General features: G+C 59.3%; 7 protein-coding genes across 7 annotated transcripts; 4 read left to right on the top strand and 3 right to left on the bottom strand.

Moving 5' to 3' along the window:
- Window positions 1–749: 749 nt before the first annotated feature.
- EHS24_004543 (uncharacterized protein) lies at window positions 750–1,683 on the top strand (the record flags this gene model as incomplete). The annotated part of the gene is made up of 3 exons (XM_028620115.1): window positions 750–865; window positions 1,032–1,206; window positions 1,255–1,683. 3 exons carry the CDS (start codon window positions 750–752, stop codon window positions 1,681–1,683), a joined length of 720 nt encoding a protein of 239 aa, XP_028479087.1.
- Window positions 1,684–2,086: 403 nt separating this feature from the next.
- On the top strand, window positions 2,087–3,458 carry EHS24_004542 (uncharacterized protein; the record flags this gene model as incomplete). Its single annotated transcript, XM_028620114.1, has 3 exons — window positions 2,087–2,184; window positions 2,245–2,545; window positions 2,595–3,458. The coding sequence occupies 3 exons, from the start codon at window positions 2,087–2,089 to the stop codon at window positions 3,456–3,458; spliced, it is 1,263 nt and encodes a 420-aa protein (XP_028479086.1).
- Window positions 3,459–3,668: 210 nt separating this feature from the next.
- EHS24_004541 (uncharacterized protein) lies at window positions 3,669–6,053 on the bottom strand (the record flags this gene model as incomplete). The annotated part of the gene is made up of 4 exons (XM_028620113.1): window positions 3,669–4,777; window positions 4,897–5,194; window positions 5,239–5,549; window positions 5,708–6,053. 4 exons carry the CDS (start codon window positions 6,051–6,053, stop codon window positions 3,669–3,671), a joined length of 2,064 nt encoding a protein of 687 aa, XP_028479085.1.
- Window positions 6,054–11,374: 5,321 nt separating this feature from the next.
- On the top strand, window positions 11,375–12,499 carry EHS24_004540 (uncharacterized protein; the record flags this gene model as incomplete). The annotated part of the gene is made up of 3 exons (XM_028620112.1): window positions 11,375–11,456; window positions 11,541–12,345; window positions 12,415–12,499. The coding sequence occupies 3 exons, from the start codon at window positions 11,375–11,377 to the stop codon at window positions 12,497–12,499; spliced, it is 972 nt and encodes a 323-aa protein (XP_028479084.1).
- Window positions 12,500–13,245: 746 nt separating this feature from the next.
- EHS24_004539 (uncharacterized protein) lies at window positions 13,246–14,436 on the bottom strand (the record flags this gene model as incomplete). The annotated part of the gene is made up of 1 exon (XM_028620111.1): window positions 13,246–14,436. The coding sequence occupies one exon, from the start codon at window positions 14,434–14,436 to the stop codon at window positions 13,246–13,248; it is 1,191 nt and encodes a 396-aa protein (XP_028479083.1).
- A 1,001-nt stretch (window positions 14,437–15,437) lies between these two features.
- On the bottom strand, window positions 15,438–18,323 carry EHS24_004538 (uncharacterized protein; the record flags this gene model as incomplete). The annotated part of the gene is made up of 6 exons (XM_028620110.1): window positions 15,438–16,401; window positions 16,444–17,238; window positions 17,277–17,524; window positions 17,574–17,800; window positions 17,906–17,940; window positions 17,980–18,323. The coding sequence occupies 6 exons, from the start codon at window positions 18,321–18,323 to the stop codon at window positions 15,438–15,440; spliced, it is 2,613 nt and encodes an 870-aa protein (XP_028479082.1).
- Window positions 18,324–19,092: 769 nt separating this feature from the next.
- On the top strand, window positions 19,093–20,451 carry EHS24_004537 (uncharacterized protein; the record flags this gene model as incomplete). Its single annotated transcript, XM_028620109.1, has 4 exons — window positions 19,093–19,160; window positions 19,215–19,509; window positions 19,697–19,805; window positions 19,952–20,451. 4 exons carry the CDS (start codon window positions 19,093–19,095, stop codon window positions 20,449–20,451), a joined length of 972 nt encoding a protein of 323 aa, XP_028479081.1.
- Between the last annotated feature and the right edge of the window lie 108 nt (window positions 20,452–20,559).

Raw genomic sequence — 20,559 nt, 5'->3', positions numbered from 1 at the left:
GCTGCTGGCTTGCGGATCAAGCAAGGAGAGCATCGCCATATCCGCTTCAACGACCGCGGATCCATGAACGGTCTCGCTTCCGTTCGGTTTAAAATCGCGTCCCACTTTGCTTTCGCTTCCAGTGTCGGTTGCCACCGTCTACCACGCGTATACCACGTTGTTTTGCTGAGGTTAGGCGCCAATCGTGCCTTTGTGCGCCTACTTTTTAAGGACCTGAACCATGAACCATGAACCACGACCATAGTCACGTGATCACGAACTGTGCTCCATTTGGGCCTGTCCTGTTACTGCCACATTTCCGTTGGCCTGGTACATACTGCATGCATGCAACACCTCTCTCTCGCACACGCACCCGCCTCCACCCACAGCGCCTACAGCATGCCGTGTACGCCATAATCCCCCGACTCACAATCGACGTGAGCTGGCTTGGTGGCGACTTTGGCCTCATGACCGACAACCACGCAGTATTGGACGCGACCCCTGGCAACGGTGGCCTCCAGAAGAAGCATGTCAGGCAGGAATCACCCCAGTGAGGAGGGTCGAGGCGCTGACAAGCCGTGATATCTGAGTGAGGACGCTCACTCGGACAGTGTGTCAATGTGGTTGTAGAGATACACCACCAGAGAAGGAGGTAGGTGCTCGAGCACCTGGCGTGCCACACTTAATAGGGACCAGCGGGGGAAGGCAGGTTCACCAACTCACACCATCTTCCTTCATCCACCCCATTTAGATATTCGTATCTCTTGGCAATGACAGCACCCAGCATCACCGCACCAGAACCCGGTATGACCCTGACAGCCGAGGAACATGCAGCACTGGGTATCAAAAAGGCATCAACATGGACCGAGGACGACCAGCAGTACGAGTGAGCCTGGTCTCGTAAAAACCAGACGCAGGCTGATTTTCAGGTTCCCGCAGCCATGTGGTGGTTGTTATAGAAAGAAGCACAAGTGCATTGTCCGCCCGCTTAGGAAGGGGTTCGGTCCCAAATGCGTCTCTGTTTGGAATTGCTGCCTCGGCTGCCCGAGCAGAAAGTGTACACTTGTGACCGTCAAAGGTGACTACGAGCTGCAGCTTGGTGCCGACAAGGTTTGGCATAAAGTCCTCCGGCCGAGCCACATTCTTCAGCGGAGGCGTCAACATCTGGTGTCTTACTATCGCCGTCAACGACAACTATCTCTCGTTAAAACCCAGGACAATGACTCAGTAAGGCAGTGACATATGTAGCATTCTAGCTGACATAAGTCCTCTGAGGAGGCAGCAGGTCCATCCGGTACAGTCTCCCACCACCCAGTCGCCACCGACAGGCGAGGTGTTGCGTCTACACCCGCCGACCTCGACAGTGATGAGGACGCTGCGGACCCTCAACGTCAAGCCATCCTCTGTCCTGAAAAGCTCCTCCCTGACATGGGCGACTCCAAACCAGTGTCCTCTTTCCCCGACAATGCCCCTGCCCCTCACATACGTCAGCCAGGTAGTCCACAGAACTATTCTACACTTGTCAACCAAGACCTTATTGCTCTTCTCCTTGAGCGTGACCATCAACTTCAGCAACGAGACGAGGATGTCGACGAGTTGAGGAACAAGCTGGTCGCCGTTCGCAAACTCGCCCTCGAGTCTCGCGACCTGGGTTCCAAGTCGAGTGACTTGGCACTGAAGATGTTTGATGAGGCCGAGCTTTAGTCCGCTTTTTGAGAGATACCGTCTCCACTCCTCCAGAGATACCTCTAGACATAGCCTTCTTCATTTCGATTGTTTCATGTACCTTCTTGTATCGCTGGTACGTCATCACTTCGCTGTAGCTCCTCAAGACTTGTGTATGGCACCATCCTGCAGCGTTGCCATACCGCAAAGGGGGAGGTAAAAGGCAACGGCCAGATCAAGGTGTGCCAGAGTGCAAGCAGGCCATAGTGTCACCCCCGCCTACAAGCCAGTGTGGGTGGTAGGTAGCTGATGGGGTGCCACCGTGGGGAGGGAAGGTAGCACCTGTCAGAGGGAAGGCCTTCTTCTGCAACTCCACCTCTTCTCCTATTTCCTCTCAACATTCGTCACCCACTGCCCACTAAAACGCCCATTTATCTCCCCAATGAGCAAATCCCTCATTGTCATCCTCACTCCCGAGGAGCACGCTGCTCTGCATATCCAGCGCGCTCCGAACTGGGCTGAAGACGAGCCAGTTTATCTGTGAGCTTTCTGCCTCCACCAACTCCGTCAATGTCAGTGACCGTTGAACTGACGCATCAGGTCTCCCCAGCCATGTGCGCCCTGCGACAAGGCCGGTCATGAATGCGTTATTGACCCCGTCCGTGAAGGTTGTGGTTCCAGTCGATCCTCCATTGAGCGGAGATGCAGAGGCTGCTTGGCAAGCAACAAAAAGTGCGGTATTCCAACCCTCAGAGGGCAAAACGAGTACCAACATGTCGGCGAGGGCAAGTATCAACTTGTTCCTCGCCCTGCCGCCGAAATGGAGCGTCGTGCCAAGATGCAGCGTTACAACATTGCGCATAACAACCGCCGTCGCAGTGTTGCGCGTGCTAAAGTTCCAGTGAGTGCCCGCAGTGCCAAGCCTGAGTTCATGTCAGTCTGAACTGCAGGCTTCTGTTCCGCCCTCGACCGCCAGCGCGCCGCCCACGCTTCCCCCCATGGCCTCACCCATGGTCTCCACTCCAGCTGCATTGGACACTGTAGTTTCGGATGCAGCCAAGACCCCAACCAAAAAGTCAGCCAAGGCCCCAGCCAAGCAGTCAGCCAAGGCCCCGGGCAAGAAGTCAACCAAGGTCCCAGCCGGGACGTCCACAAGCAAGTCGGCCAAAGAGCAAGTCACGACCCGGGCCGCCAACCACACCAAGCCCCAGCCCACTGCTACAAGCAGTTCCCAAGGTCCCGAGGTGTCTCTGAACGCAGAGAATGCCGTTCCCACCTCCGTGACCGGGGGTCGTCGGTACCGCCTGCACTCTGATACCGAGGACGAGGGAGGGCTCCGTGGTCGCCCTCTCAAGCGTCGTTTCTGGGAGACCTCCATCTCGCAAGCCTCACCCGAGTCTTGGAGGGACGCCCCGTCCTGGTCCTCGAACAGCCCCAACGGTGACGCTGTACCCAAACCAGTAGACGACCAGGTTATTCCTCCCCACCAGGCGGACCCAGAGGCAACCTCCGTCGACATTCTCGCTGCACCGCTTACGGTCTCGCCCAGCTCACCGTCGCCACTCCCTCCTCAACATGGTCCCAGCCCTTCTGGTACCAACGACGTTCCACCACCTCCGATGCAGGGTTCCGCCGCTGTACCTGTCCCGTACGCCAACTGCGGCCGCAGTGTCCTCATCGACACCCTCCTGGACCGCGATGAGGAAATCGTCAGCCTCAGACGCGAGCTCGTCCGCCAGCACCGCGAAGTAGAGGCCAAGAACCGCCAGATTGAGATTGTTCGTTCCGCTTTGGGTACGGCGCCGTCAATCTGAGAGATACATACCGAAGTCGTCATTCGTCATCTCGGTGGTTTGAGCTATGAGTGTAGCAACTCTGAAAGTATGTTCCGTTGAGAGTATCCGAGTGACGATACGTGTAGTCAATTGCGAGACACCCGAATTAGCCCTTCTCCGATAACATGTTGTTGTATACAGTATACGAGTCATGATACAAGTCCTGCGTTCCGCTCCTTGGCTGTCCGTTTACTCCGAGTCCGTCTCGGGCTCATTGTAACGCAGGCTGGCACGTGCGCTGCGGCGTGTGGGGGTCCTTTCCACCTTCTTGGCGCTCGTGCTGGTGCGAGGCCTGCGGCGGGTGGGAGACCACTCCTCGTCTGTCTCGGGCTCCGTGGCACGCAGGCTGGTGCGTGCGCTGCGGCGAGTTGGGGTCCTTTCCACCTTGGCGCCCGAGCTGGTGCGAGGCCTACGACGGGTGGGAGACCAGTCGCCGTCGCTGTTGCCAACCTCACTTGCGCCCGTGTTAGTACGGGCTCTGTGATCGGTTGGGGACCAGTCGCCGTCGTCGCTGTCGACCACACTGGTGACGGTGCTGGCGCGGGTCTTGCGACGGTTGGAGGGCATGAAAACCTCAACCTCAGAGTCACTGGTGTCGACGGTGATAGGGACCGGGCGACGAGTCGGGATCACAACCTCAACCTTAAGCTTGCCCAAGCTCGAGCGTGCAGGTGCCCTTGTCCTGCGGAGCTTGGACGATGACTCGCCTTTGACCTCGGCATCCTCGGCGTGGACATTGGGCAAGCTGGTGCGAGCGGTACCCCTAGTCCTGCGGTGCTTGGAGGATGGCTCACCAGTAGCCTCGGCATCCTCGGCCTTGGGGAGGCTGATGCGCCCACTCCTGCGGCGCTTCGAGGATGGCTCGCCAATGCCCTCGCCGTCCTCCGCCTTGGGGTCCGTGGGGTTATTGAACGGCTTGTTCTGTTTGACGTCCTCGATAGCCGCCCACACGCGCTTCTCCCAGTCGAGCCACTCGTCGAGGACCTCTTCCGAACCATCCTTGAGGACGGCGGCGGTCTCCCAAGTGTCCTCCTCTGGCGCCCAGCCACGCCAGCGTACGCGGAACAGACCCGTCGTGTCGCCGCGTCCGTTACCGCCCCTGCGGCCGACAACCTTCTCGACCTCGTACACGTCCTCGCCGTCGTCGAGATGGTCGAGCCTCGCGGCAGCCTCGTCAAACAGGCGCCAGTCACCAATGTGTTGCTCCGGGACGCACCATGCCGGCTCGTGTGCGGTCTCAGTGACCTCGGCATCGTAGACGGGCGCAGGAACATCGCCAAAGAGCGCATGCTGCTCTTCTTTTCGTATGCGGCGATGTATCTGTGCGCCCAACAGAGTGCGTTTTCAAAGTCGAGGACGCGCATACCTGGAATGTTAGATTATGGCGACCTCCATCGAACGGCCTGCCTCCACTCACCAGGCCTGATGCCAGGAACGTCATTGGCATACGTCGGGTCAATACCGAGCCGCGCCCAATATCTCCACTGGTTGTCGCTCAGCCACTGCAGGCCTGCCTCTTCCATGGCGACAGAGTTGATGACCTCCTTGCCGAACATCCTCTGCAGGCACTTGCGCGAACCAGGGCCGCACGACGCAAACCTCCTGTACGGCCAGTCAAAGTGCGGCGTTTGGTTCAGCATGCACAGGATGTTGAGCGAGAGGAAGCCGCCGAGGGTGGGGAGAGTCTGCAAGACGTTGCTGGCGTCGACAGCGAACTGTTGGGGTAAGTCGTGGACACGCCAGAGGCAATTCAACTCACAACGCATTGCTCGAGCATGGCAGGGAGGCCGGCCTTCATCATGGCAAGAACGAGGCGGAGGGACGCTGCATAGTGGTGCATCGCCTTGTCGCGGTTGCGGTCGTCGGTAAAGTAGATCGTTGGCGGAACGAGTTGGAAGCCGCCGTAGTAGATCTTGACACCTTCAACCATGCTTATACGATACAGCACTGCCTCGAACTTTGGAAGGTCGGCCTCGTAATGAGCCAATGAAGGCAGGCCACCCTCCGCAACGCTGCTGAGGGCCGCCCACGTGTCCGGGTTGTAGAACTGGGCATACAGCAGCATGCGGACTGAACATATTAGTACAGTGATCCACGCGATGCGTAGCACAGCAGGCCGGGAACACGAATGTGCGCACAGGATCACCACCTGCCCCATCCATGTTACCCCGGTTCTCGAGCAGGGGGACGCCTTGCAAAAGGTACCTCTTTCATTTCAGCCTACTCACAGACCACCTCTTCGCGCGACTGGTCGCCAACGTTCAGCGCGTTCTTGAGAATGTTGGCTCCGCCGGGGTCCAGCTCGCGGTAGACGTTGCCAATATGCAAACTCTGCATGGTTTCATCCGCGGTGAGCTTGTCGCGCTCGACACCGGCCACGCGACGGTCGTACATGGCATGCCTTTCGGCGCAGAACCGGAAGAAGAGGTACACCCAGTGGTTCGAGACATTGGCGGGAACGGGCGCGAGAAATTGTGGGTGAAGGAGCGTGGGCTCCGTGTCAGACGGAGACGAGTTTCCCTCGTCTGAGGGTGTTGAGTGTCTCTCCTCTGAGGGGGTCGGCGTTGGGAGCATGGTTGTTGTTGTTGAAAGAGTGAGCAAGAAGGTGGTCAGTTACCGACGTCATGAGATGCTCAGGGATGTGGGGCAAAGCGGAACCAAATTCTGCATCGCCATGTGCTGTGCACGTGGCGACATGTAGATATTGCAAGGCTGATATCATGCCACCATCCGGGCTTCCTTAATGGAAGGCGTGGCATGCATGTCGTGTGAGGATATGGATGACAGGCTGAAGCGGCCAGGTCCTTGTCCGAGAGTCGCCGCTGACAGTCACCAGACTTGAAGATTGAAGGACGTTTTCATGTGCGATGTTTGACCGCCTGAAATCAGCCCTCTCTTGGACACCGATCCTCAGTCACACAACAGCTTCAACAGCCCTGCCGACGCGAAGCTGCTTATAAAGCGACGTCGGAAGCGAGGTCGGTCGTGGCAAGATGTAGAGTGGACGTACCCGAGCGTGCAGCCCTCGGGGACGGGGGAAAAACGGCGACCACGGTGTGGGCGAGCTTGCACACCACACACGCGACGCACATCTCGGTGATGGCTATTCTGGAACGTCGGTGAGACCAGATCTTGAGTCGAAGATCGACTAGCCGAATCGAGACACCAGAGCTTCAGTTGAACTGGCCAGTCCTCGACTGTTCGCTCCCAAACCGTCGACTCATCCCCATTTCGCGAGCCGACAGCCACCGATCCCACCGAGGCACCGGCGACGATGGCGGCCTTGCCGATCCCGGTGGCAAGCAAACAACTACATCCTCGTCCTCTTCAGTGACATCCGGACCATTGGAGGCCCTCCAGCCAAATCCACAGCCATCGCGTCAGCCAGCGAGTCTGCCAAGAACCAAGGGCCAGGAGCACAAACCCGAATCCAAGGTGACTCCCCGGCTCCGAGAAAGTTTGCTGCCTATGGTCGGCAAGGTCGGTAGGGCCTCTAGCGTCCCCAGCCTAATTTGGTCGAGGATATCGTGGATCGTGGACGGGAGGCAGGAAGGGCAAGTGCGCAGCTAGCTTCTACTCCGTTACATACTTAGAAGCTCGGCTGCGGTGAGACAAACCCTGTGGAATGACGCCACAGCCGCCGTCAGCGGCAACTAACCAAGAGCACGACGAGCACAAGCACGACGAGCAGCCAGAGACCCCCAAGTACAACCCGCAGCTAACGAACGATGCGCCAAGAGTCCCCTCAAGTGCGTGAATCTCACCTTTTTCCCCCCATCAGATCCCACATCAGGCGCAGCTCAAACCGGATTCAGCTCTGTTAGTTGTCGTAACGAGCTTCAGTCAAACCGTGGACCACCAGTAGACATATTTTGGTTCCCTGTCTGACAGTGTGTCCCCTCACCCTCGGCACATCCGTCGCTGCTATGCCCATTCCGCAATCACACAATGACAGCCCTGGCCAGCTCATTGACACGCGTGGTGCAGGAACAAGACCACGAGATCGTCCACCTGAGTGAGGCATGTGCTGTCTTGCCCGAGGACGGTGTTATCAGGTCGCAGCCCATGTGCAATGACAGGTACCTGTACGTGCGAGGACAGGAGAGCATGTGCGGCAGAGCTGGAGGAGGATGGAAACAGTGCCTTGGGCACGTACCGTGTGTGGCGGTTCCCGTGTGGGACCAGTTGTTTAGTGAGTTTCGACTAGGAGAGGAGCGAGTACTTACGTCCCAGCTCATTAAATAAGCGTAAAGTAAATGGACGTGTATTCTCAGTCTGTCCTCGACGATCCGGATACAAGATTCCATGTCCAGGTGTGTGGCACTCCAGTAATGGCCCATGAAATTTGGTACTCTTACAGCGTCGTAGACCGTCACTTCGGGGAACAGTTGGGCTGAAAATACAGATGGTGTTCAGACGACCCTGTCGGACCGCCCACCAGCGGAGAGGCCCGCCGCTCGCACCGTTGTCCGACACTCGCCACGGCGTCAATCCGTCCGCCCGACGGACCTGCACCTCGCGAACCAAAAGCACTCGTCATCCACCATTTGGCTTGAACGGGACACGGCGTGTGCGGACCAACTCCGACAACAGCGACCTTCGGAGCCCCATATCAAGTCCAAGTTCCGATGCGCACCCTGCTGAGGGACAGGTTCTTTTTTAACCCTGCATCGGGCTACAACAAGAACGAGTGCGAGCGTGCTGTTCGAGGTGTCCCGGGGGCCGATCCCTGTCAGTCTCGGCGTTTCTCACACGCCAACGGGACGCCACGGCATCTTCCTCTGCGGTGAGCCCGGTGGGTTTGACATCACCCATGTATCGTTTATCCATGTCGATGAGCCCATGGGCCCATGGTGGAGAACATGTGCTAGACAAAAGGAAAAGATTCTGGAACATCTTGCCAGCCCAGGTGGAATAACAGCTGACATCCAGGCCCCCAGCTCTCGGACGTCGGTTCCCATGAAATGGTGTTTGAGCTGCTGGACCGAACAAACCCTGGATCACGATCCTCTTGCGAGCTCGAGGGAGGTTCCGTGCACCCTGGAGGTCTGCGAGAGGCGTTCTGTTCCTATTCTAACCACCTGGCGCCGCCACATTCAGCAGCATTGCACGCGGGAGACGCAACTGTGTCAGCACAGCTTCACACAACCGAGTAGCGGGTCAAGTGGACGTGGACACGCATCTAAACGCGTCTGATGTGCACTCTCGCGCACTGGGAGCTATTTTAAAAGGTTTCCACATGTGAATGAGTAGTCTCCACATGTCACTGAATCTCTGCTGGGATCTCCGTGGACGGAAGGAAGACACCGAAACTCCACCGACAGCCAGAACGACATGTGCTCGCTGCTGTGACTTGAGGCGTCCAAGCGACCCCTAGAGACGGCCAAGCTAGGGGACTGTCGCAGAGTGGCCGTGGGTGGCAGCCCTCTGCGTGCGTTCACATGGCCAAATATTGAGACGGGCCGCCGCCAGCGCCAAGAAGACCGGTTTCTACCAACTTTGCCTATGTCCGCTGGCCTCTGTTTTTTTTTTCTTCTAATCTCCTATTCTGATTTGCGGGGGAGCGGTGCGGTGGAGATGACCGATGCGGCACGTGAATACCGTCAGCACACTCGTAAACTTCGCATGGTCCGGGCGAGCCAATCCAGGTGTCACCAAAGCATGTGTTTTCATCGGGGGAACTCGAGCTGGTCGGAGTCGACATTTGGTTTGCAGACGTACACGACGATCTCTTGGCATGCTTTTTTCTGCACAATGCAGTTGCAAGGCATCGGACCCCTGCGTCTCGTAATGGGCCCTCCCTCTGCATCGCCTCGTCTCGAGCTCGATGTCGCCCTTTCCCCAGACTCACTTCAGGAAAGAGCGTGACGGTAATTGTAAATGGCCGTGGCCGATGTCCGATGCTTGGGATCTTGGGGGTCCTCGTCGTCCTTTTTTTGGCGGACGACCTGCACGAACGACGCGTTTCGAGGCGGCGGATTGGGGGTGCGCCACCATTAAGCGGACAATGCCAAGAGGTGCGGAGCCAAGTGTTTCCTTGAGCAGATCGGACATTGGTCGGTGAACAACAAGGAAGATCTCGCCCTCTCCCCCACTCTTGTCGTTACGTGCGCATTCCCGACTTCTGTGTACTTGTCGCTCTGTCGCTCTGTCGCTGCGGTCACTGCGGTCGCTGAGTGGCGAGCAGTCATGTTTTTGCCCCTTTTTTTTTTTCTTGCGACCTGGCTTTCACAGGTTGATGTTTTTCCATTTCCCCCAGGGAAGCGCGGGTATTTCCGTCCGGATCCGGCGCTCACCCTGGTCACGTGGGGGGGAGCTTTTATTAGCGCGCTTGACCGCACGCGCTGAATTAATTACCAACCAGTCATGTCCGATCGTAATTGATTCTATAGATTCAATTAACAGCGGGAGCAAAAGTGCGTTGGCCCTCCACGTCGGCCGGCACTTCTGCGAGATCTGCCTGATGTCCAGAGCTCTTCCTGTGGGTGTTCTTTGTCCGTTGGCCTCGCGGCGCATGCACCTCTCCCACCTGCTGCGGATCAACGGATTGCCGAACGTAAATGTGCGGTCCTGCACGGGCAGGTGAAGCAGGTAATGTGGCTGACGAGAAAAAAAATCACCATGGCGCGTGGATCTGTGTGTACTTGTGGTGATCGTCGCCCGTGATAAGATAAAAAAGCAACTGGTGCGCAGCCAGCAGTGACATCCATTGCTATGGTACTGTGATATCCGCAGTCCTTTCCATGGCGAGCAACGTGTCTGCCAATGCGGACGCGGAGCATTTCTGGGCACGCTGCATTTTCTTTCTGGACCGCTCACTAAAACCTCGGACCTGACCTGAGAGGATGTGGGATCTGGGAACGACCGGTTGGGGTTGGAAGGGACGGCCGCCGCCCCCCTTCTCGGACGGGTCCGTCCACTCTCGCCCCTGTGCGTCCGATGCCTGGCGCGTGCTGCAGCTGTGCAATTGTCCACACCCGTTGCCTGGAGCTGGGAATCACCATGCGCCACACCGGTCCGACATTCCAGTACGGCCAGTAGGATTCTCAGGAGTCCGGCTCCGGACGGACGGACGGCGGAGTGGCGGGCAAAGGCAGAAGGACAGGAGTGTTCAGGCAGAGAGAAAGGCACGTCTCGACGGCGAGACAGGACAGGACAGGACAGTCGACAGGACACGGCCACACACAGGGCACCCAAGGCCACCCACATGAAAAATGCCAACCACGCACAGGCGACAGGCTCGCGGCAGGCTGCGGGCAACACGGGTGCCGTCGGCAGCGAATTTGATAGCAACGACCCACCGTGACGTCAAAACCGTGCTTGGCCGTGCCCCCCCCCACTCCCTCCCTCACCCATGTCCGGAATGGTTCCATCAGCCAAGCCACTGCGCGCGCGCTGGTGGGCTCGCCCGCCTGCAGGTACAGTGCCCTCGTCGTCGTCCCCCCCAACTGGGCCCTCCACACTCACACCTGTCGTAGGTGTGAGAGTGGGTCTCTCGCCTTCGCACCCCAAGAGGGCCCATGAGAGGTCCCTTGCCGAGGTTGCCGGCGGGGGGGGGGGCATCGTGTGTACTCTGTGTGTACCTGCGTCTACTCGACTCGTGTCAGCGGCCAGCGGCGGCCTTTGATCGCGACCTAGCTGTTCCGTGCTCTTCTCCCCTGTTTATGGAAGCCCGTGCCGCACGCCAAGACCCGCACCGCACGCTGCCCGTCTGCGGTTTATCATCAAAAGAAACAGCACCACACAGAAAGAGCCAACTCTTTTTCGTTTAATCATCCACTCAGCCGCCACCTATATTCCGCGCGCGCACACACCAACAATCTCATCTTGTCTCCACCAACCCCACCTTTTTTGAGTGTTCCAACCTTCTGTCTGGACTGCGGATTATGCTCGCCATGGACCACCACCACCACATGCACTCGTTCCCACCTCCCCTCGATACACCTGGCCGTTCGGCCTCATCCGTGTCGGCAAGCTGTGAGTGTGGAGTCAGCCAAGAGCCGCGACAGCCCGCGTCCGGCCCTTGGGCGGAACTTGACAGGAAACTGACTCAGCTCTCAGCCGTCGCCCTCTCGCCGCTCGACATGGACCCCCTCCTCACCAACAACGCTGACCTGTACGACGGCGACGCGGCAGCCGGTACTGGCATCGACCCCGCGCTTCTCTTCATGGATCCCGGGCTGCAGCTGCATGGAATGTACCCCTTCGCAGTGGGCGGCGGCGTCTCGCCCTCATACCCCTTCGCCCCCCACCACCACATCTACGGCGAGCCGTCGTCGTCCAGTACGCCACCCGGGTGGATGATGGCGTGGACACCACCCATGACACCGAGCGCAGTTCCTGCCAAGCCCGTCTCCCACCAACCCCCGGCGCCCATGCAGCAGCTCCCACTGCCAGTACCCCAGCCCGCACCAACCATGAGCTCGAGTGGAAGCCGTTCCACCGCCCCTCCCGCCGACTATTCGCTTCCATTCGACGTGACGCCCTTCATCCTGGCGCAGGAAGCGTTCGCAAGCGAAGACGACAAGTGGGCGGCGGTGCTCGCGCGCGACCCGGCGGCCGACGCTGCCTTTGTCTACTGTGTCACCAGCACCCGCATCTACTGTCGTCCAACCTGCCCCTCGCGCCGCGCATTGCGGCACAACGTCGTGTTCACCCGCACTCCTGGCGAGGCCGAGGAGCTCGGCTACCGTGCATGCCGCCGCTGCCTTCCCGACTGCCTCGCAAGCGCCAGCGAAACTCGACAGATAATCGCAGTGGAGCAGGCAAAGGCCATCATCGCCGAGGCCGTCAACTCGGACGGCCGTATCCCGGTCCCCAGCCTGTCCAAGCTGTCCGAGGCCGTGTCCATGTCCAAGTTCCACTTGTAAGTCTTCCCCGTGTTCCGCGCCAGGTCCATAGTGAACCCTTATCAACACATTCTGACGTCCATCAGCCAGCGCACATTCAAGAGGATCGTGGGCGAGTCTCCCGACAGCTACTCGAGGACTCTGCGCCGTATCCGCACCGTGTCCGGATAATCTGGCTCAGCATGAACTCGTGCTGGGCGCTGAAATGGCCCCGGTTGACGATGGATGACGCTCGCTTCCTGCATCGTCCACCCCAGTCGTTTGTCGATCACCTCTGTAACCACCACCCCCGGCCTTGCCACCCACCTCTCTCCAATGGACAATTGCGCGTCACCCCTCCCCCTAGACGGCCGCCTCGAACTCACCACTTTCAACAAAGTGTACCCATTTTGCCAAGACCCACCCCACACCCGCTGGCGCCTGGGCGCACACCGACTCAAACACGGGCTCTTTTGGCTACCAACCAGTCCAATCTGCCACGACCCACCGCGGATACCGACCGCTACAACGCGCGCTTCAACGCTGTCTCCTTTGTTTTTATGTGTAAGAAATATGCAGGGGTTTGGGAAATATGTACCAGTAGTACTTGCATGCATACGAGTAGTATGAGATGGATGGTGTTTGGACGACTCTTGGGCCGCACCACAGGTTGGACACTTGGGATTGACTTGGCGTACATCTTGGCAAGAATTGAGGAAAGGGGCGAGCCAAGGTGGTAATATCATGGATGGCCCTTGGTATCGGCGAGCAACGTCCAGACAGGTGTCGCTCCGCAGTCGCTCATCTACTCGCCGAGACGAGATATGTACCCCATCGATCTCGCTCGCCTTGTCCGACAGCATCGGACAATCAAGAACCGAAATGACGGCCCGAGGGCACCGAGGTGAGTGGGGGACTGCGGAAGAGGGGAGGGGGATTTATCGCAACTCCAGTCGGCTAGTTGACCGAGCAGGGTGGGTGACATCGCAGACGTCACACACCCCGTCCCCTTGGCCACTGCTGACACCAGGATCGGCGGGGGGCACGTCCTCGTCCTGCGCGACGGCCGCTGCGGTCGCGCCGTCCTCGTCGATCCGCCACTTGGGCTCGAGGCCGTCCACCACGCGCTGGAGGTTTTCGGCCGTGTGCTCCCACATCCAGCCCATCATCTCCTCGAACGCGTACCCCGTGTGCGGGGTGAGGATGACCTGTGCGCGGCCGTCCTGGCCCCACCGCGTCGTGCGCCACGGGCTCGAGGCCGGCAGGGGTTCGACGTTGAACACGTCCAGCGCGGCGCCGCGGATGTCCCCGCGCTCCAAGACTTGCAGGAGCGCCGCCTCGTCGACGAGCGGTCCGCGGGACGTGTTGCACAGCAGCGCCGAGGGCTTCATCTTGGCCAGGTCAGCCGCGGACACGATGCCCGCCGACCGCGCCGAGAGCACGAGGTGGATGCTGAGCACGTCGGCGCGCCTGAACAGCTCGTCCTTGGACACGTAGCGGAACGCGCCCGGCCCGAGGCCCATGTCGGTGGCCGCTGCGTCGGCAACCTCCTGCGTGAGGTTTGCCGACCAGGCAATGACGTCCATGCCAAACGCGAGCAGCCCGATGCGCGCCACCACGCGCCCCAGCTTGCCGAGCCCGAGCACCGCCAGCGTCTTGCCTGTGAGGTACGTGTTGAGCGGGGACGCCGTGCTCCACCCCACAGCGTCGCGCGTGATGAGGTCGTGGTCGCGCGGAATGTTGTCCGCCAGCGCGAGGATCAGCGCCCATGTATGCTGCACCGTCCCGCCATTACGGATGGGCGGGGGCGGCGTGCCGGCCACGACGATGCCGCGCGCACGACACACGACCGTGTCGATGGCGCGGTTGTAGTTGCCCGTCGTGAGCAGGACCTTGAGCCGCGGCAGGCGGTACAGCAGCGGCGCGAAAAAGTGTGTGCGCTCGCGCATCGTCGAGATGACATCAAAGTCGCTCAGGCGGTGCACGAGGTGGTCGAGCGTGTTGGACTCGGGCGGCATGGGGTCCTCGAAGATGGTCACGGAGAGGTCATTGGACGGCGACAGGAGCGACTCGGGCAGGTGCTCGAGCGCCAGGCCGTGGTAGTCGTCTATGATGGCTATGCGGAGCATGGTCAGAAAAAGGTGGATGCAAACGAGTCAAGTGTCAACAGGTGAGTAAGAGGAGATGCAAAAGCAGATGCCAAGATGTCAAACAATGGGTGAGTACTTGTCCAGCACAGGAAGAATGGGCGCAGCCACATTGTGCGGGCGGGTGTGGTCGCATCGTGTCATAATCGGCCGGCGCCGACATCAGTGTGCGCACGTTTCCCGAGCTTGGCGAACTTTGTTGAGATTACGTAACCACTTGCGCCACTGCAGTGTGGCACCGAGCTGACCGGAGAACGAGGGTACTGCACCAATGCTGCTCTTTCTGCTTCTTCATTGTCCTCGTGCTTCTCTGTAGTGCTCGGGCCTCCCTTCTGTGTGCATATAAGCAGCTCTGTAGACGCCTATGCATCCCCATCCTCTTCTGAAAGACAAACTGCCAGCTTAAGACCATCGGTCTCGGGCGCTAAACGGCATCAAATCCCAACAGAACTTCAAAATGCCTTTCCCAATTTGATGGCATTGAACCCCCATGTTTTCCAAGAGACGCTGCGTTTGTCGTTAAAACGCTGTAGGGTTGCACAAAAAAGTAAAAAATCTCCCCCCCTCACCTGGGAGGGGGTTCGATTCCAACAGAGGGCAGGTCCTGTAGCGCCACTTGCCAGGACGCGGTCATTAAACAAAAGACCACCCGTGAGGGATTTGAAAGTGAGACACAAATAAAATATAAAACATATAAAACGATGGCGGCCCAAGGGGGCACATCGTTTTTGGTTTTGCTTTTTTGCTTGTGGTGGATGCATTTTGCCTCTGCCGCAAGGAGCGCTGAGAAAGAATGACTTCTGTGATCAAGGGCTCTAGTCTCTTTGACTGACGCCAAAGAGACTGACGCCAGCGTGTCTCAAGGCGTTTACCCACATCTCGATACCTCGGCAGTGAACTTGGCATGCTTGCATCACAACAATTAGATCCGTTACGTGTGGTGTGCAAAAATCCTAAATAACAACCGGCCAGAGATCCTGCGTCTACATGGAGTCAAAGCTGAACGGCCATGTCCAGACGTTACCAGCCGGGAACGGCGAGTTGGGCGCGCCGGCATACAGCACCTCACTGAGTGGCAGCGTGCCCTCGAGCCCCAGAGCCGATTGTCCTTGGGGCACAGGCATGGTGCCATGTCCTGGAACGGAAGCTGGCGGAACTGTGGGGACGGGAACGAACGATGCCGGATGCGCCGGACCCGCCGCCGTCCCGGATGACGAGATGCCCATCGACTGGTACGAGATGGGGGTGGTGAACCAGTCAAAGTCGATACCTTGGCCCCGCGGGCCTGGCGTACGGCCTGCCACGGGCGAGAGGGGCGCGTGTGGCTGCGGAGCAGGGCTTGGCGCACTGGGTGGCGCCCAGCCGAGCTTGCGGAGCTGTTCAGCGACCGACGGGTCCTTGAGCAACTGCTCGATGCTAGTGTTGGATACTGGAGCCGTGATTGGGACAGGCGGTTTGGGCAGACGCGCGTGGTTCGACTCATTGAGCAGCTTGCACAGCGTGCTGGCGCTCACGACAGCACACTCGAGCGTGTCGCCCATCTCCTCCAGTGCCGTGATGCAGGTGTGCACGGCCTCGATGGACGCCTTGGCTTTGCGCGACGACTTGTCCACGTTGTGCGTGGCCGACAGCAGGTGCACGGTGCCAGCGGTAAACGCATACTGGTTGAGCGTGATGGGGCAGTACCTCAGGCCCGGGCATTTGCGGTACAGTTGCAGGATCTGGACCATCTTGTGCGCAGCTCGCTCGCATTTGGCCACTGACACCTCGGTAGGTGAGTCAGGTTTCAAGCGCGCAAACCAAGGGCGGTGGAGGAGAATGAGGATAAAGCAGTGGAGGGCGTGGAGGTTGAGAATGTGCGACGGCACTATACGCGTCTCGCCACGCGCCGTGTTGGGTAGCCTCAGTGCATCTGGCAGAGTGTCAAGCCACTTTTCCAACGCGACACTGAACGTCAGTTAAATCCGAAAGCGGTGAAGGCAAGCTCACTCGAGGTCAGACACGACGTGTCTCACGTTGCTAGAGCCGGTGTTGAAGGCGATCGAGTAGACAGTGCCCAGCACTCGCTCCGCGATGATGGCCAGCTTACACGTCCAGACCCAGGTCGTACTCCTCCATCCCTTGATGGGCTCGAGACTTGGCGAGGAGATTGACGCCGAGAGGTCGAGTGCCGCTTGTCCCACGCTGGGGTCAAACGAACTCATGTGCTGGCCCAGGTCCACAATGGGCTGCCACATGATATCGTCCTCCTCGGGGTCAGCTTCTGGCAGAGGAATGTCGTGGTTGGAGATAAGGAGACTGGCGCCGCGGCCCACATAGGTGCTCCAGCACTTGTCGAGAACGTAGGCCGCGTAGAAGAGCTGGTAGCGTCCTTGCTGCTGCTCCTCGGTGATGCTGCCGTTCTTCACCCAGTACGAACAGTTGGTGCCCAGGCCGAGGGCTTGCACCAGGCGCAGGCCCATACCTGAGTAAACAAAGCCGAGGTTCTGCCGGGCGACACTGGCGTGGTATGTACCCAGCAGCATGAATGCTGAGACGGTGCTCATCATGGCTGACTCGGCTTCCTCCTCGATCAGGTCCTTGGCGCGCTTTGAGAACGCCTGTCCCAGCTGCTCGCGGACGGTCCGGTCGATGGGGAGCATGAACACGCCGACAGAGAGCACCACGTTGTGCAGCATGGGCGAGTAGTATGCTGTGCGTCGTGGGCGGATGATTGTGCCCTCCATGGTTGGTGTGGTGGACAGGTCTCGTCGAAATCCCTTCTCGTTGACCCAAAAGCATTGCCTGAATGTCAGCTGGCCGGCGAGGTTTGGTTAGCTCACGGGTTGAAATAGTCAAAGAACAGTCGCAGAACCTCCTGGTGCGTCGCGTCGTCGAGCTCTGGCGAACCCAGGTGCGGGGAGAATGAAGGTCGGGGCTGGAGCGCAGCTGGTCGGTCGCCGGCAGAACCCATACCTAGCGAGCCAGGCGATAAGGACGCGGCTGGTGATCGGCCATCACCATCGGCAGCATGGTGCTTGAACAACGACGTCGGGCCAACCTCGTGCAGCTCGCCAGTAGCCTCGTCCATCTGTTATCAGTACCGGGTCGCGACATCACTGTGTTGCTGCCGTACACACCTTCAATCGATCCAGACCAGAATCCACAGTTGGAGTGGCGCCAGCAGACAAGTCTGCAGGAGGTAATGGTGCGTTCTTGTCGTTCGAGTCCACACCCGCCGTCTGGAGCATACCCTCCAGGACGCGGATGCGTTCCTCCAGACTGGCAACGTAGGCCTTGGGAGTAGATCGACGTCCGTCCTGCTCGGGATTGTAGACACAGTCTTCTTTGTATACCTTGCAGATGGCTGGTGCGTTAGCATGAGGGTCTTGGTGCATCGCTCAATGACAGGGAAGCGAGACACAAGGCGCCCGACCGAGTCCATGGTCCCTCCTCCATTGAAGCGACTCACCACAGGTGGGCTGTGCTCCATCACACTTCATCTTCCTGTCCTGTCAGCTCAACATCCCCTGCCTGTCACCCCACCTCCGACGACATCCATTGCACGCCTTTGATATGTGCGATATACGGCGGCGCGACGGTTTGGACCCCGACCCCGGTGCGTCTGAGCTGGATGCCGGCTCGGTGCGCTTGCTCCCTGCGCGCGATGGCGCTGACGGCGGCACCGATGCGCGATCGGATGCGGGTCCAGAGGTGGATGCGGGATCCGAGGGAGACCGCGCTCGCGTGCGTGTTGACCGCGATTCAGACGTGGGCAGGGTGGGGCGCGACGTGGGCTGTTGATGCTGACGCAGCGGGGCAAAGACGGTGTCGGTGAACTTTTGGTCGTACACGCGGTCCTCAGGGGACTCGGGAACCGAGATTTCCATGGTGGTGGGGCGGGGATGGCAGCGTGTCGACTGTGCACTGTGTGCTGGCGGGAAGCAGACGGCTGAGAGAGGGGGATGTGGGAGACAGGAAGATGGTTTGTAGTTGTGTGGATGTTTTGGGATGGATAACGAGGAGATACTGGAGACGATATACCCCAGGCGAGACATTTGACAGTATGAGGGGTGGGTCGGCGCCCCGGACTACCCCCGCGCGGAACCTAATTTATGGCCATTCCCCAGGTGGCACCGACCAGGATCTATATGCGGCTGTTGCAAAACAGAGTTGGTGCGACGGACGGTGCACGACTGTGATGTATTCGATCTCCTGCAGTGCTTAAAGCAGCGCCTACAGTCCCTGCCGTGGCCCAGAACGAAAACGATAAGAGTCCAGTGTGTCTTCCTCCCGCAGCTAGCCCCGCCCCCACCTAACCCACAAACTCCCCCCTGCGTAGGCGTCTAGGCTGCACTACCATCATGGTACAATGGCCACAATGTTTCACGCGTTGCAGAGGTCAGTGGCACCCACCTTCTCCAGGCCGCTTGTCCCACTGCCACGACTGCCCCCACCCAAAGAATGAAGCGAGATCGGCGGAACCAAAAAATGACCCCTTTTGCGTCACCGCAGCATGTGCGCAGCGATATACCGTGACGCGCCAGAAGCGCAGTGTGTGAGTGACACGCCGCCCGGCGCCCGAACCAAACAGACAGGCTGTTTTTCTGTTTCCCTTTCCTTCATCTCTCATCGCACACCGCCATTCAAGCAACAACCATGGCCGACTCTGACACCAACTCCGAGGTCCAGCGTGAACGCAAGCGCGACATTGCTGCTCGTCTACTGTACGTCACCACGCTGTACTTGTTCTCGCACACATGAGGCTCACACCTGCACAGCAAGACCGGCATCGCCGAGGGAACCGACAAGCTCAAGGAGGGCGAGCTCCTTGTCAAGCACTCGCTCCTTGGTGTCGGCCAGACTCCCAACGTCGTCCCCGTCTTTCCTCCTGCCACCAATGCCAACCCCCGCGAGATCCACGTCGGCTGGCACCCCGTCGGCGGCGCCGTCGGCAAGTGGTTTGCCGACGACACGCGTATCGGCAAGCTCATTACGAACAAGATTAACAAGTACCCCGACCCGACGCAGCACTGGGCTGTGCTGGTTGGCGAGTATGCGCACCAGCTGTGGATGGTGAGTGTTGAGGGTCGCTGGCGGAGGGAAAGCGGAGCAGGGAGCGAGAGTGGCGAGTGGCGATGAGGTTGGCGACGCGACGGCTGCGAGTGGCAACTATGTCTAGAGCAAGCGAGAGCGGGGTGCGATAGTGACGGGGCCTCCCGGAAAGCCCCCTGGGGAGGACATGTGTGCTGACGACTCTTAGGACGAGAACTTTGACGTCATCTACACCAACGCAAAAATCGTGAGGGAGGAGTGGACGACCTTCCATGTCGGCCACACGCGCTTCAACGACGACGCCGTCCGTCGAACTGGTGAGTTATCTGTCCTATTATCCATCGGCAGTCGTCACGGGAGAACACGGCGGACCACTTGCGCACGCTTTGTGGTATTGTCACCTACCACCCGTCGTTCTCTCTCACCACAACACACGGCCGTGTCCATGTCGCTGACGTTCCAGGCGAAATGGTCATCTCGCACGTGCGCGAAAAGCAGGCTGCGTACAACCTTATCACCAACAACTGCCAGACATACGCCCTCCTCCTTCTGGACGCTATCAAGGCGGACGGCGTGTCCAAGTTCCCCACCACCCTCAACGTTTACAAGGCCCTCACGGGTCCCGGCAAGGTCATGGACCTGTTCAAGCCCGAGTCGGAGGGTGGCGCCGAGCCCGACCCCGAGGCGCCCGAGGCCGTCTCGGTCGCGGCGGCGCTGATGGACCAGCACACCACGCAGCTGGACACGCACGAGTCTGGCCAACACCACCACGGCATTAGCCACAGCCCGCACTGCGGGCACTGTACTGGCGACCTCGCGTCGGACGGACTCGGCGCCGAGAAGCGGGCGGGCAACGCATCCGAGGCTGCTGAGGCCCTCGTTGCCGACGGTCCCGACCAGGACGGCGAGGCCGACAAGGAGGTCAAGAAGAAGGGCCTGCTTGCACGCCTGCTGCGCAAATAGATGCCCGTCCTTGCTCAACGTTTAACGAATCTGCCCTTTTCACGCTTCACCCGATGGCCGTTTGACGACGTCGTTTGGCACTTTTTTTTATATATAATTCATGCATGT

The sequence above is a fragment of the Apiotrichum porosum genome, assembly GCF_003942205.1.
Source record: "Apiotrichum porosum strain DSM 27194 chromosome Unknown scaffold_2, whole genome shotgun sequence".
Classification (NCBI taxonomy): Eukaryota; Fungi; Basidiomycota; class Tremellomycetes; order Trichosporonales; family Trichosporonaceae; genus Apiotrichum; species Apiotrichum porosum.
The sequence above is the reverse complement of the archived record's forward strand: the minus strand, read 5'-3'. Positions and strand labels throughout refer to the sequence as shown.